Source organism: Pseudophryne corroboree, chromosome 2 (assembly GCF_028390025.1).
Source record: "Pseudophryne corroboree isolate aPseCor3 chromosome 2, aPseCor3.hap2, whole genome shotgun sequence".
NCBI classification, from domain to species: domain Eukaryota; kingdom Metazoa; phylum Chordata; class Amphibia; order Anura; family Myobatrachidae; genus Pseudophryne; species Pseudophryne corroboree.
In genome coordinates this window covers 298,089,548-298,113,375 of record NC_086445.1, presented here as the reverse complement: position 1 = coordinate 298,113,375, position 23,828 = coordinate 298,089,548, and the positions used below count along the sequence as shown (strand labels likewise).

General features: G+C 47.9%; 1 protein-coding gene across 6 annotated transcripts in view; it reads left to right on the top strand.

Annotated features, from left to right (window-relative positions):
* The window catches only part of DIAPH3 (diaphanous related formin 3), a 1,416,707-nt gene that overhangs the window by 116,432 nt on the left and 1,276,447 nt on the right, over positions 1-23,828 (top strand). For 5 of the 6 annotated variants that reach the window (XM_063952906.1, XM_063952905.1, XM_063952904.1 and 2 more), the window contains exon 2: positions 188-223. The exons of the other annotated variant lie outside the window; for it this stretch is intronic. In XM_063952906.1, the coding sequence (XP_063808976.1) occupies positions 188-223 (36 nt within the window). The remainder of the gene's footprint in view (positions 1-187; positions 224-23,828) is intronic. 6 annotated transcript variants of the gene reach the window in all.

Here is a 23,828-nt window from a genome sequence, read left to right as displayed (position 1 = left end):
ATGCTGTATGACAGGAGTGCAGTTGTACATTGCAGATTATGGTGGCAGCAGTTTTAATGCTTGGGTTATCTGCAGGTGTGATGAAGGTTTCTTGCTTTCAGTTTCTTTAAAGCTAGCAGTGTGGAGCTGTCACTGTAACTTGTTTTAACACCAGATTTACATGTAAATGTTCTTTTTTCTTACACAGCAAATAAACAAACTAAGAAACTTGACAGATGATGTGGTAAGCTTATTTTACTTTTGTTTTGCTAAACTAACCTGTGCATGATAGGTTTTCTAAATTGTTTAACCATTAATGATTTGCATGTGATGTGGTCCTAAAATACATGCATGAATGATTACCCATACTGATATAAATCTATGGGTTCTAGTGCTACTGCTGTGTCATGTGTGGCTCTCTTGTTACTGGACTCTAGTTACTTGTTACATGGTATTGCACTGCACAGTTTCCATTTGGGTGTGTGCAGGCTGTTAATGTTTTATTTGGAGGACATTTATTTAGGTGTATATAAAACATTTATTAACTTGAAAAAAGATTGAAAGAATATTTTAAAGTAATTTTGATATTTCTGCCGCAGGGTACATTGTGTTCCACAGGGAAACATAGGGGTGTAGAGTGGATCTTGATCCAGAGGCATTGGGCCCTCCTCTATAACCCCGCCTCCAGGCACTGTGAGCTCAGTTTCGTTAACCAGTCCAATGCAGGAGCAGGCAAGAGGAAGGCAGATGTTAGTCACATAGAACCACATTCTCACGACAGGAGAAGGGACCAGCAGCTAATGTCATACAAACCCATAGAAGCTAGGTGCGTCAGGGTGGGCACCCTGCGGAACCCAATGTACCTTGCAGAAAGAGAGTTAACCATGGTAAGTCTACCATAACTCTCCTTTTCTGCAGCAGGCTGTTTTATATCTCTTTACATTAACATTCTAACCCCTTCCTCACCATACCGACTCCCAATGTTATAATTATGATCTGTTGTATTTTGGGACTCCTTTTTAACGGTCTTCCCCACTATTTTCAATATTGCCCTTTTGCCAATGTGTTTGCAGTTATTTTGATACATGCTGATCTATTTATACAGGTTTTATCCTATTAGACACTTGTCCGTTTTTCCAAGTATGCTTTGGGTCCTTGTATGGTTTATCTCTCCCAGTGTAACCTTCACATTGTGCCCAACATGGCTTTCCCAACTAGTACGCTCGTAGATGGGATGAAAATTACATAGACCTGACTGTTATGTTGAGACCCTATTTTTAGCATTAGGATGCTGCAATCAGGCTTTTTTTTTTTTTTTTTTACTTCTAGGCGGGACCTATTTTACCTAGGGTAATCCCACGTAGTACACCCAAAACTGCTGCCTCACGTGGTACCTTTTATAGGTAGAATATACTGTACCCGTTGAAGTTACTACTGAAAATGTCTGCACCAACCCTGCAGTATGCTTATTGTGCTCTCTCTAGGTTTCTTTTTACATTTTATTTCTGTGTGGTTTTTCTACTTGCTGTATAACTGAATCCTTTGTACCATATGCTATGTCTATGATGCCTGTAAAGCACCTTGTATCCTATGGGAGAAAGAGCGCTATATAAATAAAATTATTAGTGTTCACGCTAGGCAGTTTTAGCAGGGTGCGGCGCCCTGCTAAAACAGCCGCCCGTTTCCTGCCCTCACACATGCGCGCGGCATCCATTCAAGCTGAGAGAGAGCTTGGGGGAAGCCGCGCCCCCAACAGTGATGCCGCCGGCCGCCCACGCCCCCTTTTTTATGTCTGTGGGCTGAACCGCACACTTTTATTACCCGCAATGGCCCTTCCCTACTTCTCATTTTGCTCTTTGCCTTTTGCTTTTGGTTGTGCTTGAGCAGTTTTTGTAAAACTGCCTAATCAACAGGCTCGCCAACGGCAATCAGACTTTATAGATATTCGAATGCACTTACCTATATCGTGTGTGTGTCTGCTCTAGCAACACTGTGTCCTCCACCTAGTCAGAATTCTATTGATATTTCTCTATCGTCCTAGTGGATGCTGGGGTTCCTGAAAGGACCATGGGGAATAGCGGCTCCGCAGGAGACAGGGCACAAAAAGTAAAGCTTTTTCAGATCAGGTGGTGTGCACTGGCTCCTCCCCCTATGACCCTCCTCCAGACTCCAGTTAGATTTTTGTGCCCGGCCGAGAAGGGTGCAATCTAGGTGGCTCTCCTAAAGAGCTGCTTAGAAAAAGTTTAGCTAGGTTTTTTATTTTACAGTGATTCCTGCTGGCAACAGGATCACTGCAGCGAGGGACTGAGGGGAGAAGGAGTCAACTCACCTGCGTGCAGGATGGATTGGCTTCTTGGCTACTGGACATCAAGCTCCAGAGGGACGATCACAGGTACAGCCTGGATGGTCACCGGAGCCGCGCCGCCGGCCCCCTTGCAGATGCTGAAGTCAGAAGAGGTCCAGAATCGGCGGCTGAAGACTCCTGCAGTCTTCTAAAGGTAGCGCACAGCACTGCAGCTGTGCGCCATTTTCCTCTCAGCACACTTCACACGGCAGTCACTGAGGGTGCAGGGCGCTGGGAGGGGGGCGCCCTGGGAGGCAAATGAATACCTATAAAGGCTAAAAATACCTCACATATAGCCCCTAGAGGCTATATGGAGATATTTAACCCCTGCCTGATTTTTCTAAATAGCGGGAGACGAGCCCGCCAGAAAAGGGGCGGGGCCTATCTCCTCAGCACACGGCGCCATTTCCTCTCACAGCTCCGCTGGTCAGGACGGCTCCCAAGTCTCTCCCCTGCACTGCACTACAGAAACAGGGTAAAACAGAGAGGGGGGGGCAAATTTATGGCGATATTTTGATATAACAAAGCAGCTATAAGGGAGCACTTATTATAAGGCTATCCCTGATATATATATATAGCGCTTTTGGTGTGTGCTGGCAAACTCTCCCTCTGTCTCCCCAAAGGGCTAGTGGGTCCTGTCTTCGTTAGGAGCATTCCCTGTGTGTCTGCTGTGTGTCGGTACGTGTGTGTCGACATGTATGAGGACGATATTGGTGTGGAGGCGGAGCAATTGCCAAATATGAGGATGTCACCCCCTAGGGAGTCGACACCAGAATGGATGCCTTTATTTATGGAACTACGGGATAGTGTCAACACGCTAAAGCAGTCGTTTGACGACATGAGGCGGCCGGACAATCAATTAGTGCCTGTCCAGGCGACTCAAACACCGTCAGGGGCTGTGAAACGCCCTTTGCCTCAGTCGGTCGACACAGACCCAGACGCAGGCACTGACTCCAGTGGTGACGGTGACGATTCAACCGTATTTTCCAGTAGGGCCACACGTTATATGATTTTGGCAATGAAGGAGGCGTTACATTTAGCTGATACTACAGGTACCACTAAACAGGGTATTATGTGGGGTATGAAAAAACTACCTATAGTTTTTCCTGAATCAGAAGAATTAAATGACGTGTGTAATGAAGCGTGGGTTGCCCCTGATAAAAAGCTGATAATTTCAAAGAAATTATTGGCATTATACCCTTTCCCGCCAGAGGTTAGGGAGCGCTGGGAAACACCTCCTAGGGTGGACAAGGCGCTAACACGCTTATCTAAACAAGTGGCGTTACCCTCTCCTGAGACGGCCGCACTTAAAGATCCATCAGATAGGAGGATGGAAAATATCCAAAAAAGTATATACACACATGCAGGTGTTATACTACGACCAGCTGTAGCGACTGCCTGGATGGGCAGTGCTGGGGTAGTTTGGTCAGAGTCCCTGATTGAAAATATTGATACCCTGGACAGGGACAATATTTTACTGTCGTTAGAACAAATAAAGGATGCATTTCTTTATATGCGTGATGCACAGAGGGATATCTGCACACTGGCATCACGGGTAAGTGCTATGTCCATTTCGGCCAGAAGAGCTTTGTGGACGCGACAGTGGACAGGCGATGCGGATTCAAAACGGCATATGGAAGTTTTGCCGTATAAAGGGGAGGAGTTATTTGGAGTCGGTCTATCAGATTTGGTGGCCACGGCTACAGCCGGGAAATCCACCTTTCTACCTCAAGTCACTCCCCAACAGAAAAAGGCACCGACTTTTCAACCGCAGCCCTTTCGTTCCTTTAAAAATAAGAGAGCAAAGGGATATTCATATCTGCCACGAGGCAGAGGTCGAGGGAAGAGACAGCAACACGCAGCTCCTTCCCAGGAACAGAAGCCCTCCCCGGCTTCTACAAAAGCCTCAGAATGACGCTGGGGCTTCTCAAGCGGACTCGGGGACGGTGGGCGGTCGTCTCAAAAATTACAGCGCGCAGTGGGCTCACTCGCAGGTAGATCCCTGGATCCTGCAGATAATATCTCAAGGGTACAGGTTGGAATTAGAGACAGATCCACCTCGCCGTTTCCTGAAGTCTGCTTTACCAACGTCCCCCTCCGAAAGGGAGACGGTTTTGGAAGCCATTCACAAGCTGTACTCTCAGCAGGTGATAGTCAAGGTACCTCTTCTACAACAAGGGAAGGGGTATTATTCCACTCTTTTTGTGGTACCGAAGCCGGATGGCTCGGTAAGGCCTATTCTAAATCTGAAGTCCTTGAACCTGTACATAAAGAAGTTCAAGTTCAAGATGGAGTCACTCAGAGCAGTGATAGCGAACCTGGAAGAGGGGGACTTTATGGTATCCTTGGACATCAAGGATGCGTATCTCCACGTTCCAATTTACCCCTCACACCAGGGGTACCTCAGGTTCGTTGTACAAAACTGTCACTATCAGTTTCAGACGCTGCCGTTCGGATTGTCCACGGCACCTCGGATCTTTACAAAGGTAATGGCCGAGATGATGATTCTTCTTCGAAGAAAAGGCATATTAATTATCCCATACTTGGACGATCTCCTAATAAGGGCGAGGTCCAGAGAACAGCTAGAGATGGGATTAGCACTGTCTCAAGAAGTGCTAAAACAGCACGGGTGGATTCTGAATATTCCAAAATCCCAGTTAATGCCGACAACTCGTCTGCTGTTCCTAGGGATGATTCTGGACACGGTTCAGAAAAAGGTTTTTCTCCCGGAGGAAAAAGCCAAGGAGTTATCCGAGCTTGTCAGGAACCTCCTAAAACCAGGAAAGGTGTCTGTACATCAATGCACAAGAGTCCTGGGAAAAATGGTGGCTTCTTACGAAGCAATTCCATTCGGCAGATTCCACGCAAGAATTTTCCAAAGGGATCTGTTGGACAAATGGTCAGGGTCGCATCTTCAGATGCACCTACGGATAACCCTGTCTCCAAGGACAAGGGTGTCTCTTCTGTGGTGGTTGCAGAGTCCTCATCTATTGGAGGGCCGCAGATTCGGCATACAGGATTGGATCCTGGTGACCACGGACGCCAGCCTGAGAGGCTGGGGAGCAGTCACACAAGGAAGAAACTTCCAGGGAGTATGGACGAGCCTGGAAACGTCTCTTCACATAAACATTCTGGAACTAAGAGCAATATACAATGCTCTAAGCCAGGCAGAACCTCTGCTTCAGGGAAAACCGGTGTTGATCCAGTCGGACAACATCACGGCAGTCGCCCATGTGAACAGACAGGGCGGCACAAGAAGCAGGAGTGCAATGGCAGAAGCTGCAAGGATTCTTCGCTGGGCAGAGAATCATGTGATAGCACTGTCAGCAGTGTTCATCCCGGGAGTGGACAACTGGGAAGCAGACTTCCTCAGCAGACACGATCTTCACCCGGGAGAGTGGGGACTTCATCCAGAAGTCTTCCACATGCTGGTAACCCGTTGGGAAAGACCAATGGTGGACATGATGGCGTCTCGCCTCAACAAAAAACTGGACAGGTATTGCGCCAGGTCAAGAGATCCGCAGGCAATAGCTGTGGACGCGCTGGTAACGCCTTGGGTGTACCAGTCGGTGTATGTGTTTCCTCCTCTGCCTCTCATACCAAAAGTATTGAGAATTATACGGCAAAGAGGCGTAAGAACGATACTAGTGGTTCCGGATTGGCCAAGAAGGACTTGGTACCCGGAACTTCAAGAGATGATCACGGAAGATCCGTGGCCTCTACCTCTAAGGAGGGACTTGCTTCAGCAGGGTCCCTGTCTGTTTCAAGACTTACCGCGGCTGCGTTTGACGGCATGGCGGTTGAACGCCGGATCCTAAAGGAAAAAGGCATGCGGGAAGAAGTCATTCCTACTTTGATTAAAGCAAGGAAGGAAGTAACCGTGCAACATTATCACCGAATTTGGCGAAAATATGTTGCGTGGTGCGAAGATCGGAGTGCTCCGACGGAGGAATTTCAACTGGGTCGATTCCTACATTTCCTGCAATCAGGATTGTCTATGGGTCTCAAATTGGGATCTATTAAGGTTCAAATTTCGGCCCTGTCGATTTTCTTTCAAAAAGAATTGGCTTCAGTCCCTGAAGTCCAGACCTTTGTTAAGGGAGTGCTGCATATACAGCCTCCTGTGGTGCCTCCAGTGGCACCGTGGGATCTCAATGTGGTTTTGGACTTTCTAAAATCTCATTGGTTTGAACCACTAAATAAGGTGGATTTGAAATATCTCACTTGGAAAGTGACCATGCTTCTAGCCCTGGCTTCTGCCAGGAGAGTATCAGAATTGGCAGCTTTATCTTACAAAAGCCCATATCTGATTTTCCATTCGGACAGGGCAGAACTGCGGACTCGTCCGCATTTTCTCCCTAAGGTGGTGTCAGCATTTCATCTGAACCAGCCTATTGTAGTGCCTGCGGCTACAAGTGACTTGGAGGACTCCAAGTTACTGGACGTTGTCAGAGCATTAAAAATATATATTGCAAGGACAGCTGGAGTCAGAAAATCTGACTCGTTGTTTATATTGTATGCACCCAACAAGATGGGTGCTCCTGCGTCTAAGCAGACGATTGCTCGTTGGATCTGTAACACAATCCAACTTGCACATTCTGTGGCAGGCCTGCCACAGCCTAAATCTGTAAAGGCCCACTCCACAAGGAAGGTGGGCTCATCTTGGGCGGCTGCCCGAGGGGTCTCGGCATTACAACTTTGCCGAGCAGCTACGTGGTCAGGGGAGAACACGTTTGTAAAATTTTACAAATTTGATACTCTGGCTAAGGAGGACCTGGAGTTCTCTCATTCGGTGCTGCAGAGTCATCCGCACTCTCCCGCCCGTTTGGGAGCTTTGGTATAATCCCCATGGTCCTTTCAGGAACCCCAGCATCCACTAGGACGATAGAGAAAATAAGATTTTACTTACCGATAAATCTATTTCTCGGAGTCCGTAGTGGATGCTGGGCGCCCATCCCAAGTGCGGATTATCTGCATAAATTGTACTTAGTTATTGTTAACTAATTCGGGTTATTGTTGAAGGAAGCCATCTTTCAGAGGCTCCGCTGTTATCATACTGTTAACTGGGTTTAGATCACAGGTTGTACGGTGTGATTGGTGTGGCTGGTATGAGTCTTACCCGGGATTCAAAATCCTCCCTTATTGTGTACGCTCGTCCGGGCACAGTACCTAACTGGAGTCTGGAGGAGGGTCATAGGGGGAGGAGCCAGTGCACACCACCTGATCTGAAAAAGCTTTACTTTTTGTGCCCTGTCTCCTGCGGAGCCGCTATTCCCCATGGTCCTTTCAGGAACCCCAGCATCCACTACGGACTCCGAGAAATAGATTTATCGGTAAGTAAAATCTTATTTTTTGTGGTTTTGTTGTGTGTATTGCTGTGATGATGTCTGTAGTGTTTCCGCTATGCATCATGCTGATTTGAGAATCGGCATCAATCGGGACACTGCCCCTTAGTGCAGCAGTTACTAGTCTCCTCCTCTTGGCTGGCCACTGCATCACACTAGTAACAAGACCAATTCCCCTGTACCCGACCTGCACTGTGCCTGCAGCCTGCACTCCTCTGGTGGCCAGTGTCCCCCCTCCCCCCCCTCTCTGCTGGAGAGCTGCACGCAGGTTGGTCCAGTTACTTTATGGAGCACTGACCTGCAGTGCAGGGGCAGGTGCAGTGGTCTGATGGCATGAGTTTTTTTTTTAAATGAAGTATTTTTTATTGTTTTAATGGTTTTCAATAAACACAAAGAAAAACAAGACATATCACAACAAAACAAAGATCACCTTGCAATCACTCTTGTATTGAATGAGCACCTACTGCCTAAGAGTAAGTCCAGGCGACAGTGTAAGTACTGGTGAGTGTATAACACTGGTTGTTATAATTTACAGAAGATCTCAGTTGTAGGCTGTTTGGGGTCTCATTCATATGTAGGGCGATTTCATAACAGTGCTAATAGACTATGTTGGCTCTATGTAAAATAACAAATTGTACAATTTTGCTTTACCATACTATGGGGCAATTTTATTGTGTTTGCTGCCTGTGGCAGTGTTGCACGCCCGAAAGAAGCTATTCAATTGTTTCTGCCAACAGTCGTGATAGCATGATTTCTGCCACCTAAGGTGGTGGGCAGAATTCCGTGGAAAGTCCTAGTTTTGGATGGGCAAACAAGGACTTTAGTTGGGTTTAACGGCTTGACACAGCTAAACCTGGTCTATTTGGGCACAAGTGCAGAAACAACAAGCAACTGAATATCACCCTGTTTGTTGAGAGAGTACTCTCAATTATCTTGCATTAATATTATTGAATGGAGATGAGTGTTTGTAAAATGACACTATTTGTGCAACGTTTCCATACATGGTTAATACTCAGAGTAGGTATTTTATCATATATATATATATATATATATATATATATATATATATATATATATATATATATATATATATATATATAATAAATAAAATAGAGAATGTGCAAGGCGCCACAAATGTTATAGATACACCCGACTAAAAAACACTCCAAATTATTTTGGGCGTCTGCCGTCCCTTAAGTATGCAGTAGTGGTGAGTTACTGTGGTAATGGTTTATGGGCAAAATGGTATAAGGGTGCTGGCGACCACCGGTGTAATAAAAAAGTATTTCAATCCATGTATATAATAAAATAAAATATACAAATTTATTTGGTACAGATAAAATACAATTTCTCTAACGTCCTAGTGGATGCTGGGAACTCCGTAAGGACCATGGGGAATAGCGGCTCCGCAGGAGACAGGGCACATCTAAAGAAAGCTTTAGGATCACCTGGTGTGCACTGGCTCCTCCCCCTTTGACCCTCCTCCAAGCCTCAGTTAGATTTTCTGTGCCCGACGAGAAGGGTGCACACTAGGGGCTCTCCTGAGCTCTTTGTGAAAGTTTTAGTTTAGGTTTATTATTTTCAGTGAGACCTGCTGGCAACAGGCTCACTGCATCGAGGGACTAAGGGGAGAAGAAGCGAACTCACCTGCGTGCAGAGTGGATTGGGCTTCTTAGGCTACTGGACATTAGCTCCAGAGGGACGATCACAGGTTCAGCCTGGATGGGTCACCGGAGCCGCGCCGCCGTCCCCCTTACAGAGCCAGAAGAGCGAAGAGGTCCGGAAAAATCGGCGGCAGAAGACGATCCTGTCTTCAGATAAGGTAGCGCACAGCACCGCAGCTGTGCGCCATTGCTCTCAGCACACTTCACACTCCGGTCACTGAGGGTGCAGGGCGCTGGGGGGGGCAGCGCCCTGAGACGCAATAAATCGATAAAACCTTATATGGCTAAAATAAATGCATCACATATAACTCCTGGGCTATATGGATGCATTTAACCCCTGCCAAAACATACAGAAAAAGGATGATAAGGACGCAGAGAAAGGGGCGGAGCCTATCTCCTCAGCACACTGGCGCCATTTTCCCTCACAGCTCAGTTGGAGGGAAGCTCCCTGGCTCTCCCCTGCAGTCACTACACTACAGAAAGGGGTTAAAAAAGAGAGGGGGGCACAAATTAGGCGCAGTATAAACAATACAGCAGCTATAAAGGGAAAAACACTTATATAAGGTTATCCCTGTATATATATATATAGCGCTCTGGTGTGTGCTGGCAAACTCTCCCTCTGTCTCCCCAAAGGGCTAGTGGGGTCCTGTCCTCTATCAGAGCATTCCCTGTGTGTGTGCTGTGTGTCGGTACGTTTGTGTCGACATGTATGAGGAGAAAAATGATGAGGAGACGGAGTAGAGTGTCTGTAATAGTGTTGTCACCCCCTGGGGGGTCGACACCTGAATGGATGTACTGTTGAAATTGCGTGACAGTGTCAGCTTTGTATAAAAGACAGTGGTTGACATGAGACAGCCGGCTACTCCGCTTGTGCATGTCCAGACGTCTCATACAGGGGCTCTAAAGCGCCCGTTACCTCAGATACAGACGCCGACACGGATACTGACTCCTGTGTCGACGGTGAAGAGACAACCGTGATTTCCAATAGGGCCACACATTGCATGATTGAGGCAATGGAAAAAGTTTACACTCTTCTGATAATATAAATACCACCAAAAAAAGGGGTATTATGTTTGGTGAGGAAAAACTTCCTGTAGTTTTCCTGAATCTGAGAAATAAAATGAGGTGTGTGATGATGCGTGGGTTTCCCCCCGATAACAATTGATAATTTCTAAAAAGTTATTGGCAGTATACCTTTTCCCGCCAGAGGTTAGGGTGCGTTGGGAAACACCCCCTAGGGGGGATAAGGCGCTCACACGCTTGTAAGAACAAGGGCTCTACCCTCTCTGGAGATGGCCGCCCTTAGGGATCCTGCTGATAGAAAGCAGGAGGGTTTCCTAAAATGTATTTACACACATACTGGTGTTATACTGCGACCAGCAATCGCCTCAGCCTGGATGTGCAGTGCTGGGTTGGCGTGGTCGGATTCCCTGACTGGAAATTTGATATCCTAGATAAGGACAGTATATTATTGCCTATAGAGCAATTAAAAGATGCATTTCTATATATGCATGATGCACAGCGGAATATTTGCCGACTGGCATCAAGTATAAGTGCGTTGTCCAATTATACCAGTAAAGTGGTCAGGTGATGCGGATTCCAAACGGCATTTGGAAGTATTGCCTTAACAAAAAAGGGGATGTACCCCAGGTCGCCTCTCAAAATAAGACGCCGTATTATCAGGCACAGTCCTGGTTGGCAAGCGGACAAAAGGGTTCCTCTTTTCTGCTCGTGACAGAGGGAGAGGAAAATGGCTGCAGAGATCAGCCAGTTCCAAGGAACAGAAACTTTTTTCCGCCTCTGCCAAGCCCTCAGTATGACGCTAGTGCTTTACAAGTTCAGGCACGGTGGGGTCCCGTTCTCAATGAATTTCAGTGCGCAGTGGGCTCACTCGCAAGTAGACCCCTGGATCCTTCAGGTAATATTTCAGGGGTACAAATTGGAATTCGAGACGTATCCCCCTCGCCGTTTCCAAAGGTCTGTTTTACCGACGTCTCCCGCTGACAGGGAGGCAGTTTTGGAAACCATTCACAAGCTGTATTCCCAGCAGGTGATAATCAAGATACCCCTCCTGCAACAGGGAAAGGGGTATTATTCCACACTATTGTGGTACCGAAGCCAGACGGCTCGGTGAGACCGATTTTAAAATCTAAAATCTAAAATCTTTGAACACTTGCATACAGAGGTTCAAATTCAAAATTGAGTCACTCAGAGCAGTGATTGCAAACCTGGAAGAAGGGGACTACATGATGTCTCGGGACATCAAGGATGCTTACCTTCATGTCAAAATTTACCCTTCTCACCAAGGGTATTTCAGGTTATGGTACAGAACTGTCACTATCAGTTCGGACGCTGCCGTAGGGATGGTCCACGGCACCCCGGGTCTTTACCAAGGTAATGGCCGAAATGATATCCCTTCGAAGGAAGGAAATTTTAGTTATCCCTTACTTGGACGATTCCCTGATAAGGGTAAGATCCAGGGAACACTTGGAAGTCGGTGTAGCACTATCTCAGGTAGTGTTGCGGCAGCACGATTGGATTCTCAATATTCCAAAATCGCAGCTGGTTCCGACGACTTGTCTTCTGTTCCTAGGGATGATCCTGGACACAGTCCAGAAAGAAGGTGTTTCTCCCGGAGGAGAAAGCCAGGGAGTTATCCGAGCTAGTCAGGAACCTCCTAAAACCGAACCAAGTCTCAGTGCATCAATGCACAAGGGTTCTGGGTAAAAATGGTGGCTTCCTACGAAGCAATCCCATTCGGCAGATTCCACGCAAGACTTTCCAGTGGAACCTACTGGACAAATGGTCCGGGTCGCATCTTCAGATGTTTCAGCGGATAACCCTGTCACCGGGGACAAGGGTATCCCTCCTGTGGTGGTTGCAGAGTGCTCATCTTCTAGAGGGCCGCAGATTCGGCATTCGGGACTGGGTCCTGGTGGCCACGGATGCCAGCCTGCGAGGCTGGGGAGCAGTCACACAGGGAAGGAATTTCCAGGGCTTATGGTCAAGCCTGGAGACATCTCTTCATATAAACATTCTGGAACTAAGGGCCATTTACAATGCCCTAAGTCAAGCGAAACCCCTGCTTCAGGGTCAGGCGGTATTGATCCAATCGGACAACATCACGTCAGTCGCCCACGTAAACAGACAGGGCGGCACGGGAAGCAGGGGGGCAATGGCAGAAGCTGCAAGGATTCTTCGCTGGGCGGAAGATCATGTGATAGCACTGTCAGCAGTGTTCATTCCGGGAGTGGACAACTGGGAAGCAGACTTCCTCAGCAGACCCGGGAGAGTGGGTCCAGAAGTCTTCCACATGATTGTGAACCGTTGGAAAAAACCAAAGGTGGATATGATGGCGTCCCGCCTCAACAAAAAACTGGACAGGTATTGCGCCAGGTCAAGAGACCCTCAGGCAATAGCTGTGGACGCTCTGGTAACACCGTGGGTGTTCCAGTCAGTGTATGTGTTCCCTCCTCTGCCTCTCATACCAAAAGTACTGAGAATTATACGGCAAAGGGGAGTAAGAACGATACTCGTGGCTCCGGATTGGCCAAGAAGAACTTGGTATCCGGAACTTCAAGAGATGCTCACGGACGAACCGTGGCCTCTACCTCTAAGAAAGGACCTGCTCCAGCAGGGGCCTTGTTTGTTCCAAGACTTACCGCGGCTGCGTTTGACGGCTTGGTGGTTGAACGCCGGATCCTGAAGGAAAAAGGCATTCCAGATGAAGTCATCCCTACCCTGGTCAAGGCCAGGAAGGACGTAACCGCAAAACATTATCACCGCATTTGGCGAAAATATGTTGCGTGGTGGGAGGCCAAGAAGGCCCCTACAGAGGAATTTCAACTGGGTCGTTTCCTCCATTTCCTGCAAACAGGACTGTCTATGGGCCTAAAATTAGGGTCCATTAAGGTTCAATTTTCGGCCCTGTCGATTTTCTTCCAAAAGGAACTGGCTTCAGTGCCTGAAGTTCAGACATTTGTAAAAGGGGCACTGCATATACAGCCTCCTTTTGTGCCTCCAGTGGCACCTTGGGATCTCAATGTTGTGTTGAGTTTCCTAAAGTCACATTGGTTTGAACCACTCACCACTGTGGACTTAAAATATCTCACATGGAAGGTGACGATGCTGTTAGCCCTGGCTTCAGCCAGGCGTGTGTCAGAATTGGCAGCTTTATCATATAAAAGCCCTTATTTAATATTTCATTCTGACAGGGCAGAATTGAGGACTTGTCCTCAATTTCTACCTAAGGTGGTTTCTGCATTTCACATGAAGCAACCTATTGTGGTACCTGCGGCTACTAAGGACTTGGAGGATTCCAAGTTGCTTGACGTGGTCAGGGCCCTGTAAATATATGTTTCCAGGACGGCTGGAGTCAGAAAATCTGACTCGCTGTTTATCCTGTATGCACCCAACAAACTGGGTGCTCCTGCTTCTAAGCAGACGATTGCTCGTTGGATTTGTAGTACAATTCAGCTTGCACATTCTGTGGCAGGCCTGCCACAGCCAAAAATCTTAAAATGCCCACTCCACAAGGAAGGTGGGCTCATCTTGGGCAGCTGCCCGAGGGGTCTCGGCTTTACAACTTTGCCGAGCAGTTACTTGGTCAGGAGCAAATACGTTTGTAAAATTCTACAAATTTGATACCCTGGCTGAGGAGGACCTGGAGTTCTCTCATTCGGTGCTGCAGAGTCATCCGCACTCTCCCGCCCGTTTGGGAGCTTTGGTATAATCCCCATGGTCCTTACGGAGTTCCCAGCATCCACTAGGACGTTAGAGAAAATAAGAATTTACTTACCGATAATTCTATTTCTCGTAGTCCGTAGTGGATGCTGGGCGCCCATCCTAAGTGCGGATTGTCTGCAATACTGGTACATAATTATTGTTACCAAAAAATTCGGGTTATTGTTGTAGTGAGCCATCTTTTATAGAGGCTTCTCTATTATCATGCTGTTAACTGGGTTCAGATCACAAGTTGTACAGTGTGATTGGTGTGGCTGGTATGAGTCTTACCCGGGATTCAAAATCCTTCCTTATTGTGTACGCTCGTCCGGGCACAGTATCCTAACTGAGGCTTGGAGGAGGGTCATAGGGGGAGGAGCCAGTGCACACCAGGTGATCCTAAAGCTTTCTTTAGATGTGCCCTGTCTCCTGCGGAGCCGCTATTCCCCATGGTCCTTACGGAGTTCCCAGCATCCACTACGGACTACGAGAAATAGAATTATCGGTAAGTAAATTCTTATTTAATATGATACTAAAAAAATGTGCAATATTAAAAAAGTGGGAAGAGGGGATGGACTGTTATAAAAACACATGCATAAGGTTCTAAAACCAAGTTTTATATAAAAAAATAATAAATAAATTGACTAATAATGTTCAAAAACCAGAATAAATAAATAAGGAGAGTCTTAACTTGTAGGTAGAGGGTCACAGAGGGAGAGCACATTTTTTTACTATCATATTAATTGTATTTTATCTGTACCAAATAAATTTGTATATTTTATTTTATTATATACATGGATTGAAATACTTTTTTATTACACCGGTGGTCGCCAGCACCCTTATACCATTTTGCCTATATATATATATATATATATATATATATATATATATATATATATATATATATATATATATATATATATATATATATATATATGTGTAAACGCATAGAAAAAATCAGCGGCACTCAGAGACTGTTTAAATGGTCAAAAAATATTCTATTAAAGATTACTGCAAAAAATTCCAACGTTTCGGGACTGGATCGTCCCTTTTTCAAGGTGAGTAACGTTACTCACCTTGAAAAAGGGACGATCCAGTCCCGAAACGTTGGAATTTTTTGCAGTAATCTTTAATAGAATATTTTTTGACCATTTAAACAGTCTCTTGAGTTCCGCTGATTTTTTCTATGCGTTTGTAATTGGATTTTCTTCAGAGGGCACCAGGGCAGCTGCACCATTTGCGGGAGTGCCGGTCCAATCCTTATCTTTATCTTTATCTTTATATATATATATATATATATATATATATATATATATATATTTTATTATCCTTTAAAAAAAAGGTCACCCCACCGCTGACCGCAAAGTTCCCACCATTGAAACTAATGGAGGGAGCTGTGCGATGGTGCTGTCTGCCAGCTCAGACGCGCAAAGCCAATCAGGAGAGTGCCACGAAGTGGCGCTTCCTGATTGGCAGAAGGGACCTTCTGTGACAGGTGTCACCGGGGGTCTCTGCATTCGGGGAAAGGGGTCCCATGTGTAAACATGGGACCCCTTTCAGTCCGTCTGGTTCGGGTAAATGCGTTTTTTTTGTTTTGCCAAGTACGTGGATTACAATAAAAGAACTGGACACTGGATCAGGTGAGTATAATTTTATTTTCAGGTACCCCGGACGTCGACATTGGAGACGTGGCCACAGTTGGCGTGTCAACATAGGTAAGTATGTGTGTCGGTGTGCATGTATGTAATAAAGTTATACTTTCACGGTGTCTGTGTCCTGTTTTTATTTGGGTATGTTTTTTGCAGTAGAACTACAGGTACCAGCGGGCCCATTTCCCCACTGCATGCTGGTACTTGTGGTTCTCCAAGTACCGGCTTGCGGGGGAGGCTTGCTGGGACTAGTAGTTCTTCTGCAAAAAACAATATTCGTACATTTTCAACAAGGCTATCAGCCCCCCATCCGCAGCCCTTGGATGGGGGGGGACAGCCTCGGGCTTCACCCCTGGCCCTTAAGTAGCTGGGGGGGGGGACCCCTTGATTGAAGGGGTCCCCACTCCAGGGTACGCTGGCCAGGGGTGACTAGTTGGGTATTTAATGCCACGGCCGCAGGGCGCTGTATAAAAGTGACCCCGGCTGTGGCATTATCTGTCCAGCTAGTGGAGCCCGGTGCTGGTACAAATAATACGGGGGACCCCTACTCTTTTTGTCCCCCGTATTTTTTGCACCAGGACCAGGCGCAGAGCCCGGTGCTGGTTGTTTAAAAATAAGATTTTACTCACCGGTAAATCTATTTCTCGTAGTCCGTAGTGGATGCTGGGGACTCCGTAAGGACCATGGGGGAATAGACGGGCTCCGCAGGAGACAGGGCACTCAAAGAAAGAATTAGGTCTACTGGTGTGCACTGGCTCCTTCCTCTATGTCCCTCCTCCAGACCTCAGTTAAATAAACTGTGCCCGGAAGAGCTGACATTACAAGGGAAGGATTTTGGAATCCAGGGTAAGACTCATACCAGCCACACCAATCACACCGTATAACTCGTGATACACTTACCCAGTTAACAGTATGAACAGTAACAGAGCATCCGACAACCTGATGCAAACATAACATAACCCTTATTTAAGCAATAACTATACACAAGTATTGCAGAAGAAGTCCGCACTTGGGATGGGCGCCCAGCATCCACTACGGACTACGAGAAATAGATTTACCGGTGAGTAAAATCTTATTTCTCTAACGTCCTAGTGGATGTTGGGGACTCCGTTAGGACCATGGGGAATAGACGGGCTCCGCAGGAGACTGGGCACCCTAAAGAAAGATTTAGTACTACCTGGTGTGCACTGGCTCCTCCCTCTATGCCCCTCCTCCAGACCTCAGTTAGAATCTGTGCCCGGCCAGAGCTGGGTGCTTTTAGTGGGCTCTCCTGAGCTTGCTAAGAAGAAAGTATTTTAGTTTAGGTTTTTTTTATTTTCAGAGAGCTTCTGCTGGCAACAGACTCTCTGCTACGTGGGACTGAGGGGAGAGAAGCAAACCTACTAACTGCGGCTAGCTTGCGCTTCTTAGGCTACTGGTCACCATTAGCTCCAGAGGGATCGAACACAGGTACCTAACCTTGATTGTCCGTTCCCGGAGCCGCGCCGCCGTCCCCCTCGCAGAGCCAGAAGTATAGAAGCAGCAGAAGCATGAAGACATCGAAATCGGCGGCAGAAGACTCCTGTCTTCACTTAAGGTAGCGCACAGCACTGCAGCTGTGCGCCATTGCTCCCGCAGCACACCCGCACACTCCGGTCACTGTAGGGTGCAGGGCGCAGGGGGGGGGGGGGCGCCCTGGGCAGCAATTAAGGTACCTTTTGGCAAAATAACACATATATCCAGTCAGGCACTGGATATATGTTCGAGCCCCCCGCCATTTTTTACACACAGAAGCGGGACAGAAGGCCGCCGCTGAGGGGGCGGGGCCTTCTTCCTCAGCACACCAGCGCCATTTTCTCTTCACAGCTCTGCTGGAAAGACGCTCCCCAGGCTCTCCCCTGCAGTATCCAGGTGCAAAAAGGGTAAAAAGAGAGGGGGGGCACATAAATTTAGGCGCAAAACGATCACAAACAGCAGCTACTGGGTAATCACTAAGGTGCAGTGTAATCCCTGGGTTATATAGCGCTGGGTTGTGTGCTGGCATTCTCTCTGTCTCCCCAAAAGCCTTTGTGGGGTCCTGTCCTCAGTCAGAGCATTCCCTGTGTGTGTGTGGTGTGTCGGTACGTCAGTGTCGACATGTTTGATGAGGATGGATATGTGGAGGCAGAATAAGTGCAGGTGAATGAGGTGTCGCCGCCGACGGTGCCGACACCTGATTGGATGGATATGTGGAAGGTGTTAAATGATAATGTAAGCTCCTTGCATAACAGGTTGGATAAAGCTGTAGCCTTGGGACAGTCAGGGTCTCAACCCATGCCTGATCCTACGATGCAGAGGCCGTCAGGGTCTCAAAAGCGCCCACCATCCCAGATGGTTGACATAGATGCCGACACGGAGTCTGACTCCAGTGTCGATGACGATGATGCAAAGTTGCAGCCTAAAATGACTAAAGCCATCCGCTACATGATTATAGCAATGAAGGATATATTGCACATATCAGAGGAAAACCCTGTCCCTGACAAGAGGGTTTATATGTATGGGGAGAAAAAGCGAGAAGTGACTTTTCCCCCTTCACATGAATTAAATTAATTCTGTGTAAAAGCATGGGATTCCCCTGATAGGAAAGTAGTAATTTCCAAGAGATTACTGATGGCGTATCCTTTCCCGCCAACGGACAGGTTACACTGGGAATCCTCCCCGAGGGTAGACAAGGCGTTGACATGCTTATCTAAGAGGGTGGCCCTGCCGTCTCAGGATACGGCCTCCCTAAAGGATCCTGCGGATAGAAAGCAGGAAGCTATCCTGAAGTCTGTTTATACACATTCTGGTACTCTACTGAGGCCAGCAATTGCTTCGACCTGGGTGTGTAGTGCTGTAGCAGCTTGGACTGATAATCTCTCGGAGGAGATAGATACCCTGGACAGGGACACTGTTCTACTGACCCTGGGACATATCAAGGACGCTGTCCTATATATGCGCGATGCCCAGAGGGACATTTGCCTGCTGGGCTCTAGAATAAACGCAATGTCCATTTCTGCCAGAAGGGTCTTATGGACTCGGCAATGGACAGGGGATGCCGACTCTAAAACACACATGGAGGTTTTGCCTTATAAGGGTGAGGAATTATTTGGAGACGGTCTCTCGGACCTAGTTTCCACTGCTACGGCAGGGAAGTCAAATTTCTTGCTATATGTTCCCTCACAGCCGAAGAAAGCACCGTATTACCAAATGCAGTCCTTTCGTTCGCAAAAGAGCAAGAAAGTCAGAGGGGCATCTTTTCTTGCCAGAGGCAGGGGTAGAGGAAAAAAACTGCACCATGCAGCTAGTTCCCAGGAACAAAAGTCCTCCCCGGCTTCCACTAAATCCACCGCATGACGCTGGGGATCCACAGGCGGAGCCAGGAGCGGTGGGGGCGCGTCTCCGAAATTTCAGCCACCTGTGGGTTCGCTCACAGGTGGATCCTTGGGTTATACAAATTGTGTCTCAGGGATACAAGCTGGAGTTCGAAGTGACGCCCCCTCACCGTTACCTAAAATCGGCCTTACCAGCTTCCCCCATGGAAAGGGAGGTAGTGCTGGCGGCAATTCACAAGCTATACCTCCAGCAGGTGGTAGTAAAGGTTCCCCTCCTTCAACAGGGAAGGGGTTACTATTCCACTATGTTTGTGGTACCGAAACCGGACGGTTCGGTCAGGCCCATCTTGAATTTAAAATCCCTGAATATTTATCTGAGGAAATTCAAGTTCAAAATGGAATCGCTCAGAGCGGTCATTGCAAGTCTGGAAGAGGGGGATTTCATGGTGTCTCTGGACATCAAGGATGCTTACTTGCATGTCCCCATTTATCCGCCTCATCAAGAGTACCTCAGGTTTGTGGTATAGGACTGTCATTACCAATTTCAGACGCTGCCGTTTGGCCTGTCCACGTCACAGAGAATATTTCCCAAGGTGATGGCAGAGATGATGGTGCTCCTTCGGAAGCAAGGAGTTACAATTATCCCATACTTGGACGATCTCCTCATAAAGGCGAGGTCCAGGGAGCAATTACTGATCAGCGTAGCACACTCTCGGGAAGTGTTGCGGCAGCACGGCTGGATTCTGAATATTTCAAAGTCGCAGCTGATCCCTACGAAGCGTCTGCCCTTCCTGGGCATGATTCTGGATACAGGCCAGAAGAAGGTATTTCTCCCGGAGGAGAAGGCTCAGGAGCTCGTGACTCTGGTCAGGGACCTCATGAAACCAAAACAGGTGTCGGTGCATCACTGCACGCGAGTCCTGGGAAAGATGGTGGCGTCATACGAAGCCATTCCCTTCCGCAGGTTCCATGCCAGGATTTTTCAGTGGGATCTGTTGGACAAGTGGTCCGGATCGCATCTTCAGATGCATCGGCTGATCACCCTGGCCCCCCAGGGCAAGGGTGTCTCTTCTTTGGTGGCTGCAGAGGGCTCACCTCCTCGAGGGCCGCAGGTTCGGCATACAGGACTGGGTCCTGGTGACCACGGATGGAAGCCTCCGAGGTTGGGGGGCAGTCACTCAGGGAAGAAACTTCCAAGGGCTGTGGTCAAGTCAGGAGACTTGTCTGCACATAAATATCCTAGAACTAAGGGCCATATACAACGCCCTAAGCCAAGCGGAGCCTCTTCTTCGAAACCAACCAGTGCTGATTCAGTCAGACAACATCACTGCAGTGGCCCATGTCAACCGACAGGGCGGCACAAGAAGCAGGGTGGCGATGGCAGAAGCCACCAGGATTCTTCGTTGGGCGGAGAATCACGTGCAGGCACTGTCAGCAGTGTTCATTCCGGGGGTCGACAACTGGGAAGCAGACTTCCTCAGCAGACACGACCTCCACCCGGGAGAGTGGGGACTTTATCAAGAAGTCTTCACGCTGATTGCAAATCGATGGGAACTCCCACAGGTGGACATGATGGCGTCACGCCTCAACAAAAAGCTAAACAGGTATTGCGCCAGGTCAAGGGACCCTCAGCCGATAGCTGTGGACGCACTAGTAACACCATGGGTGTACCAGTCGGTGTATGTGTTTCCTCCTCTTCCTCTCATACCCAAGGTGCTGAGAATTGTAAGAAAAAGAGGAGTGAGAACAATATTCATTGCTCCGGTTTGGCCAAGAAGGACTTGGTACCCGGAACTGCAAGAAATGCTCACAGAGGACCCATGGCCTCTGCCTCTCAGACAGGACCTGTTACAACAAGGGCCCTGTCTGTTCCAAGACTTACCGCGGCTGCGTTTGACGGCATGGCGGTTGAACGCCGGATCCTAGCGGAAAAGGGCATTCCGGATGAAGTTATTCCTACGCTGATAAAGGCTAGGAAAGACGTGACAGCAAAACATTATCACCGTATATGGCGAAAATATGTTGCTTGGTGTGAGGCCAGGAAGGCCCCTACAGAGGAATTCCAGCTTGGTCGATTCCTGCACTTCTTACAGTCTGGAGTGACTATGGGCCTAAAATTAGGGTCCATAAAGGTCCAGATTTCGGCCCTATCCATTTTCTTTCAAAAGGAACTGGCTTCACTGCCTGAGGTTCAGATGTTTGTTAAGGGAGTGCTGCATATTCAGCCCCCTTTTGTGCCACTAGTGGCACCTTGGGATCTTAACGTGGTCTTGGGGTTCCTGAAATCCCACTGGTTTGAGCCACTTAAGACCGTGGAGCTAAAGTATCTCACATGGAAAGTGGTCATGCTGTTGGCCTTACCGTCGGCTAGGCGTTTGTCAGAATTGGCGGCTTTGTCATGTAAAAGCCCCTATCTGGTTTTTCATACGGACAGGGCAGAATTGCGGACTCGTCCGCAATTTCTACCAAAGGTGGTGTCTTCGTTTCATTTGAACCAACCTATTGTGGTGCCTGCGGCTACTCGTGACTTGGAAGATTCCAAGTTGCTGGACATGGTCCGGGCTTTGAAGACTTATGTTAACAGAACGGCTGGAGTCAGGAAGACTGACTCGCTGTTTATCCTGTATGCATCCAACAAGCTGGGTGCTCCTGATTCAAAGCAAACTATTGCGCGCTGGATCTGTAACACGATTCAGCAGGCTCATTCTGCGGCAGGATTGCCGCATCCAAATTCAGTGAAAGCCCACTCAACAAGGAAGGTGGGCTCTTCTTGGGCGGCTGCCCGGGGGGTCTCGACATTACAGCTTTGCCGAGCTGCTACTTGGTCGGGTACAAACACTTTTGCAAAATTCTACAAGTTTGATACCCTGGCTGAGGAGGACCTTGTGTTTGCCCATTCGGTGCTGCAGAGTCATCCGCACTCTCCCGCCCGTTTGGAGGCTTTGTTATAATCCCCATGGTCCTTACGGAGTCCCCAGCATCCACTAGGACGTTAGAGAAAAATAAGATTTTACTCACCGGTAAATCTTTTTCTCGTAGTTTGTAGTGGATGCTGGGCGCCCGTCCCCAGTGCCAACTTTCTGCAATACGTGTATATAGTTATTGCTTAATAAAGGGTTATGTTATATTGGCATCCTTTGGTTGATGCTATGTTGTTTGTTCATACTGTTAACTGGGTAAGGTTATCACAAGTTATACGGTGTGATTGGTGTGGCTGGTATGAGTCTTACCCTGGATTCCAAAATCCTTTCCTTGTAATGTCAGCTCTTCCGGGCACAGTTTCCTTACCTGAGGTCTGGAGGAGGGGCATAGAGGGAGGAGCCAGTGCACACCAGGTAGTACTAAATCTTTCTTTCGAGTGCCCAGTCTCCTGTGGAGCCCGTCTATTCCCCATGGTCCTTACGGAGTCCCTAGCATCCACTACGGACTGCGAGAAAAAGATTTACCGGTGAGTAAAATCTTATTTTTCTCTAACGTCCTAGTGGATGCTGGGGACTCCGTAAGGACCATGGGGATTATACCAAAGCTCCCAAATGGGCGGGAGAGTGCGGATGACTCTGCAGCACCGAATGAGCAAACACAAGGTCCTCCTCAGCCAGGGTATCAAACTTGTAGAATTTTGCAAAAGTGTTTGAACCCGACCAAGTTGCTGCTCGGCAAAGCTGTAATGCCGAGACCCCTCGGGCAGCCGCCCAAGAAGAGCCCACCTTCCTTGTGGAATGGGCTTTTACTGATTTTGGAGGCGGCAATCCAGCCGCAGAATGAGCCTGCTGAATCGTGTTACAGATCCAGCGAGCAATAGTTTGCTTTGAAGCAGGAGCACCCAGCTTGTTGGATGCATACAGGATAAACAGCGACTCAGTTTTCCTGACTCCAGCCGTTCTGGCTACATAAATCTTCAAAGCCCTGACTACATCTAGTAACTTGGAATCCTCCAAGTCACGAGTAGCCGTAGGCACCACAATAGGTTGGTTCAAATGAAAAGATGACACCACCTTCGGCAGAAATTGCGGACGAGTCCGTAATTCTGCCCTGTCAATATGGAAAACCAGATAGGGGCTTTTATATGACAAAGCCGCCAATTTTGACACACGCCTAGCCGAAGCTAAGGCCAATAGCATGGCCACCTGCCACGTGAGATATTTTAACTCCACAGTCTTAAGTGGCTCAAACCAGTGAGATTTCAGGAATCTCAACACCACGTTAAGATCCCAAGGTGCCACTGGTGGCACAAAAGGGGGCTGAATATGCAGCACTCCCTTTACAAACGTCTGAACTTCAGGAAGAGAAGCCAGTTCCTTTTGAAAAAAAATGGATAGGGCCGAAATCTGGACCTTGATGGACCCTAATTTTAAGCCCATAGTCACTCCCGACTGTAGGAAGTGAAGGAAACGGCCCAGCTGGAATTCCTCTGTAGGGGCCTTCCTGGCCTCACACCAAGCAACATATTTTCGCCATATACGGTGATAATGTTTTGCTGTCACGTCTTTCCTAGCCTTTATCAGCGTAGGAATAACTTCATCCGGAATGCCTTTCTCCGCTAGGTTCTGGCGTTCAACCGCCATGCCGTCAAACGCAGCCGCGGTAAGTCTTGGAACAGACAGGGCCCCTGTTGCAACAGATCCTGTCTAAGAGGCAGAGGCCATGGGTCCTCTGTGAGCATTTCTTGCAGTTCCGGATACCAAGTCCTTCTTGGCCAATCTGGAACAATGAGTATTGTTCTCACTCCTCTTTTTCTTACGATTCTCAGCACCTTGGGTATGAGAGGAAGAGGAGGAAACACATAAACCGAC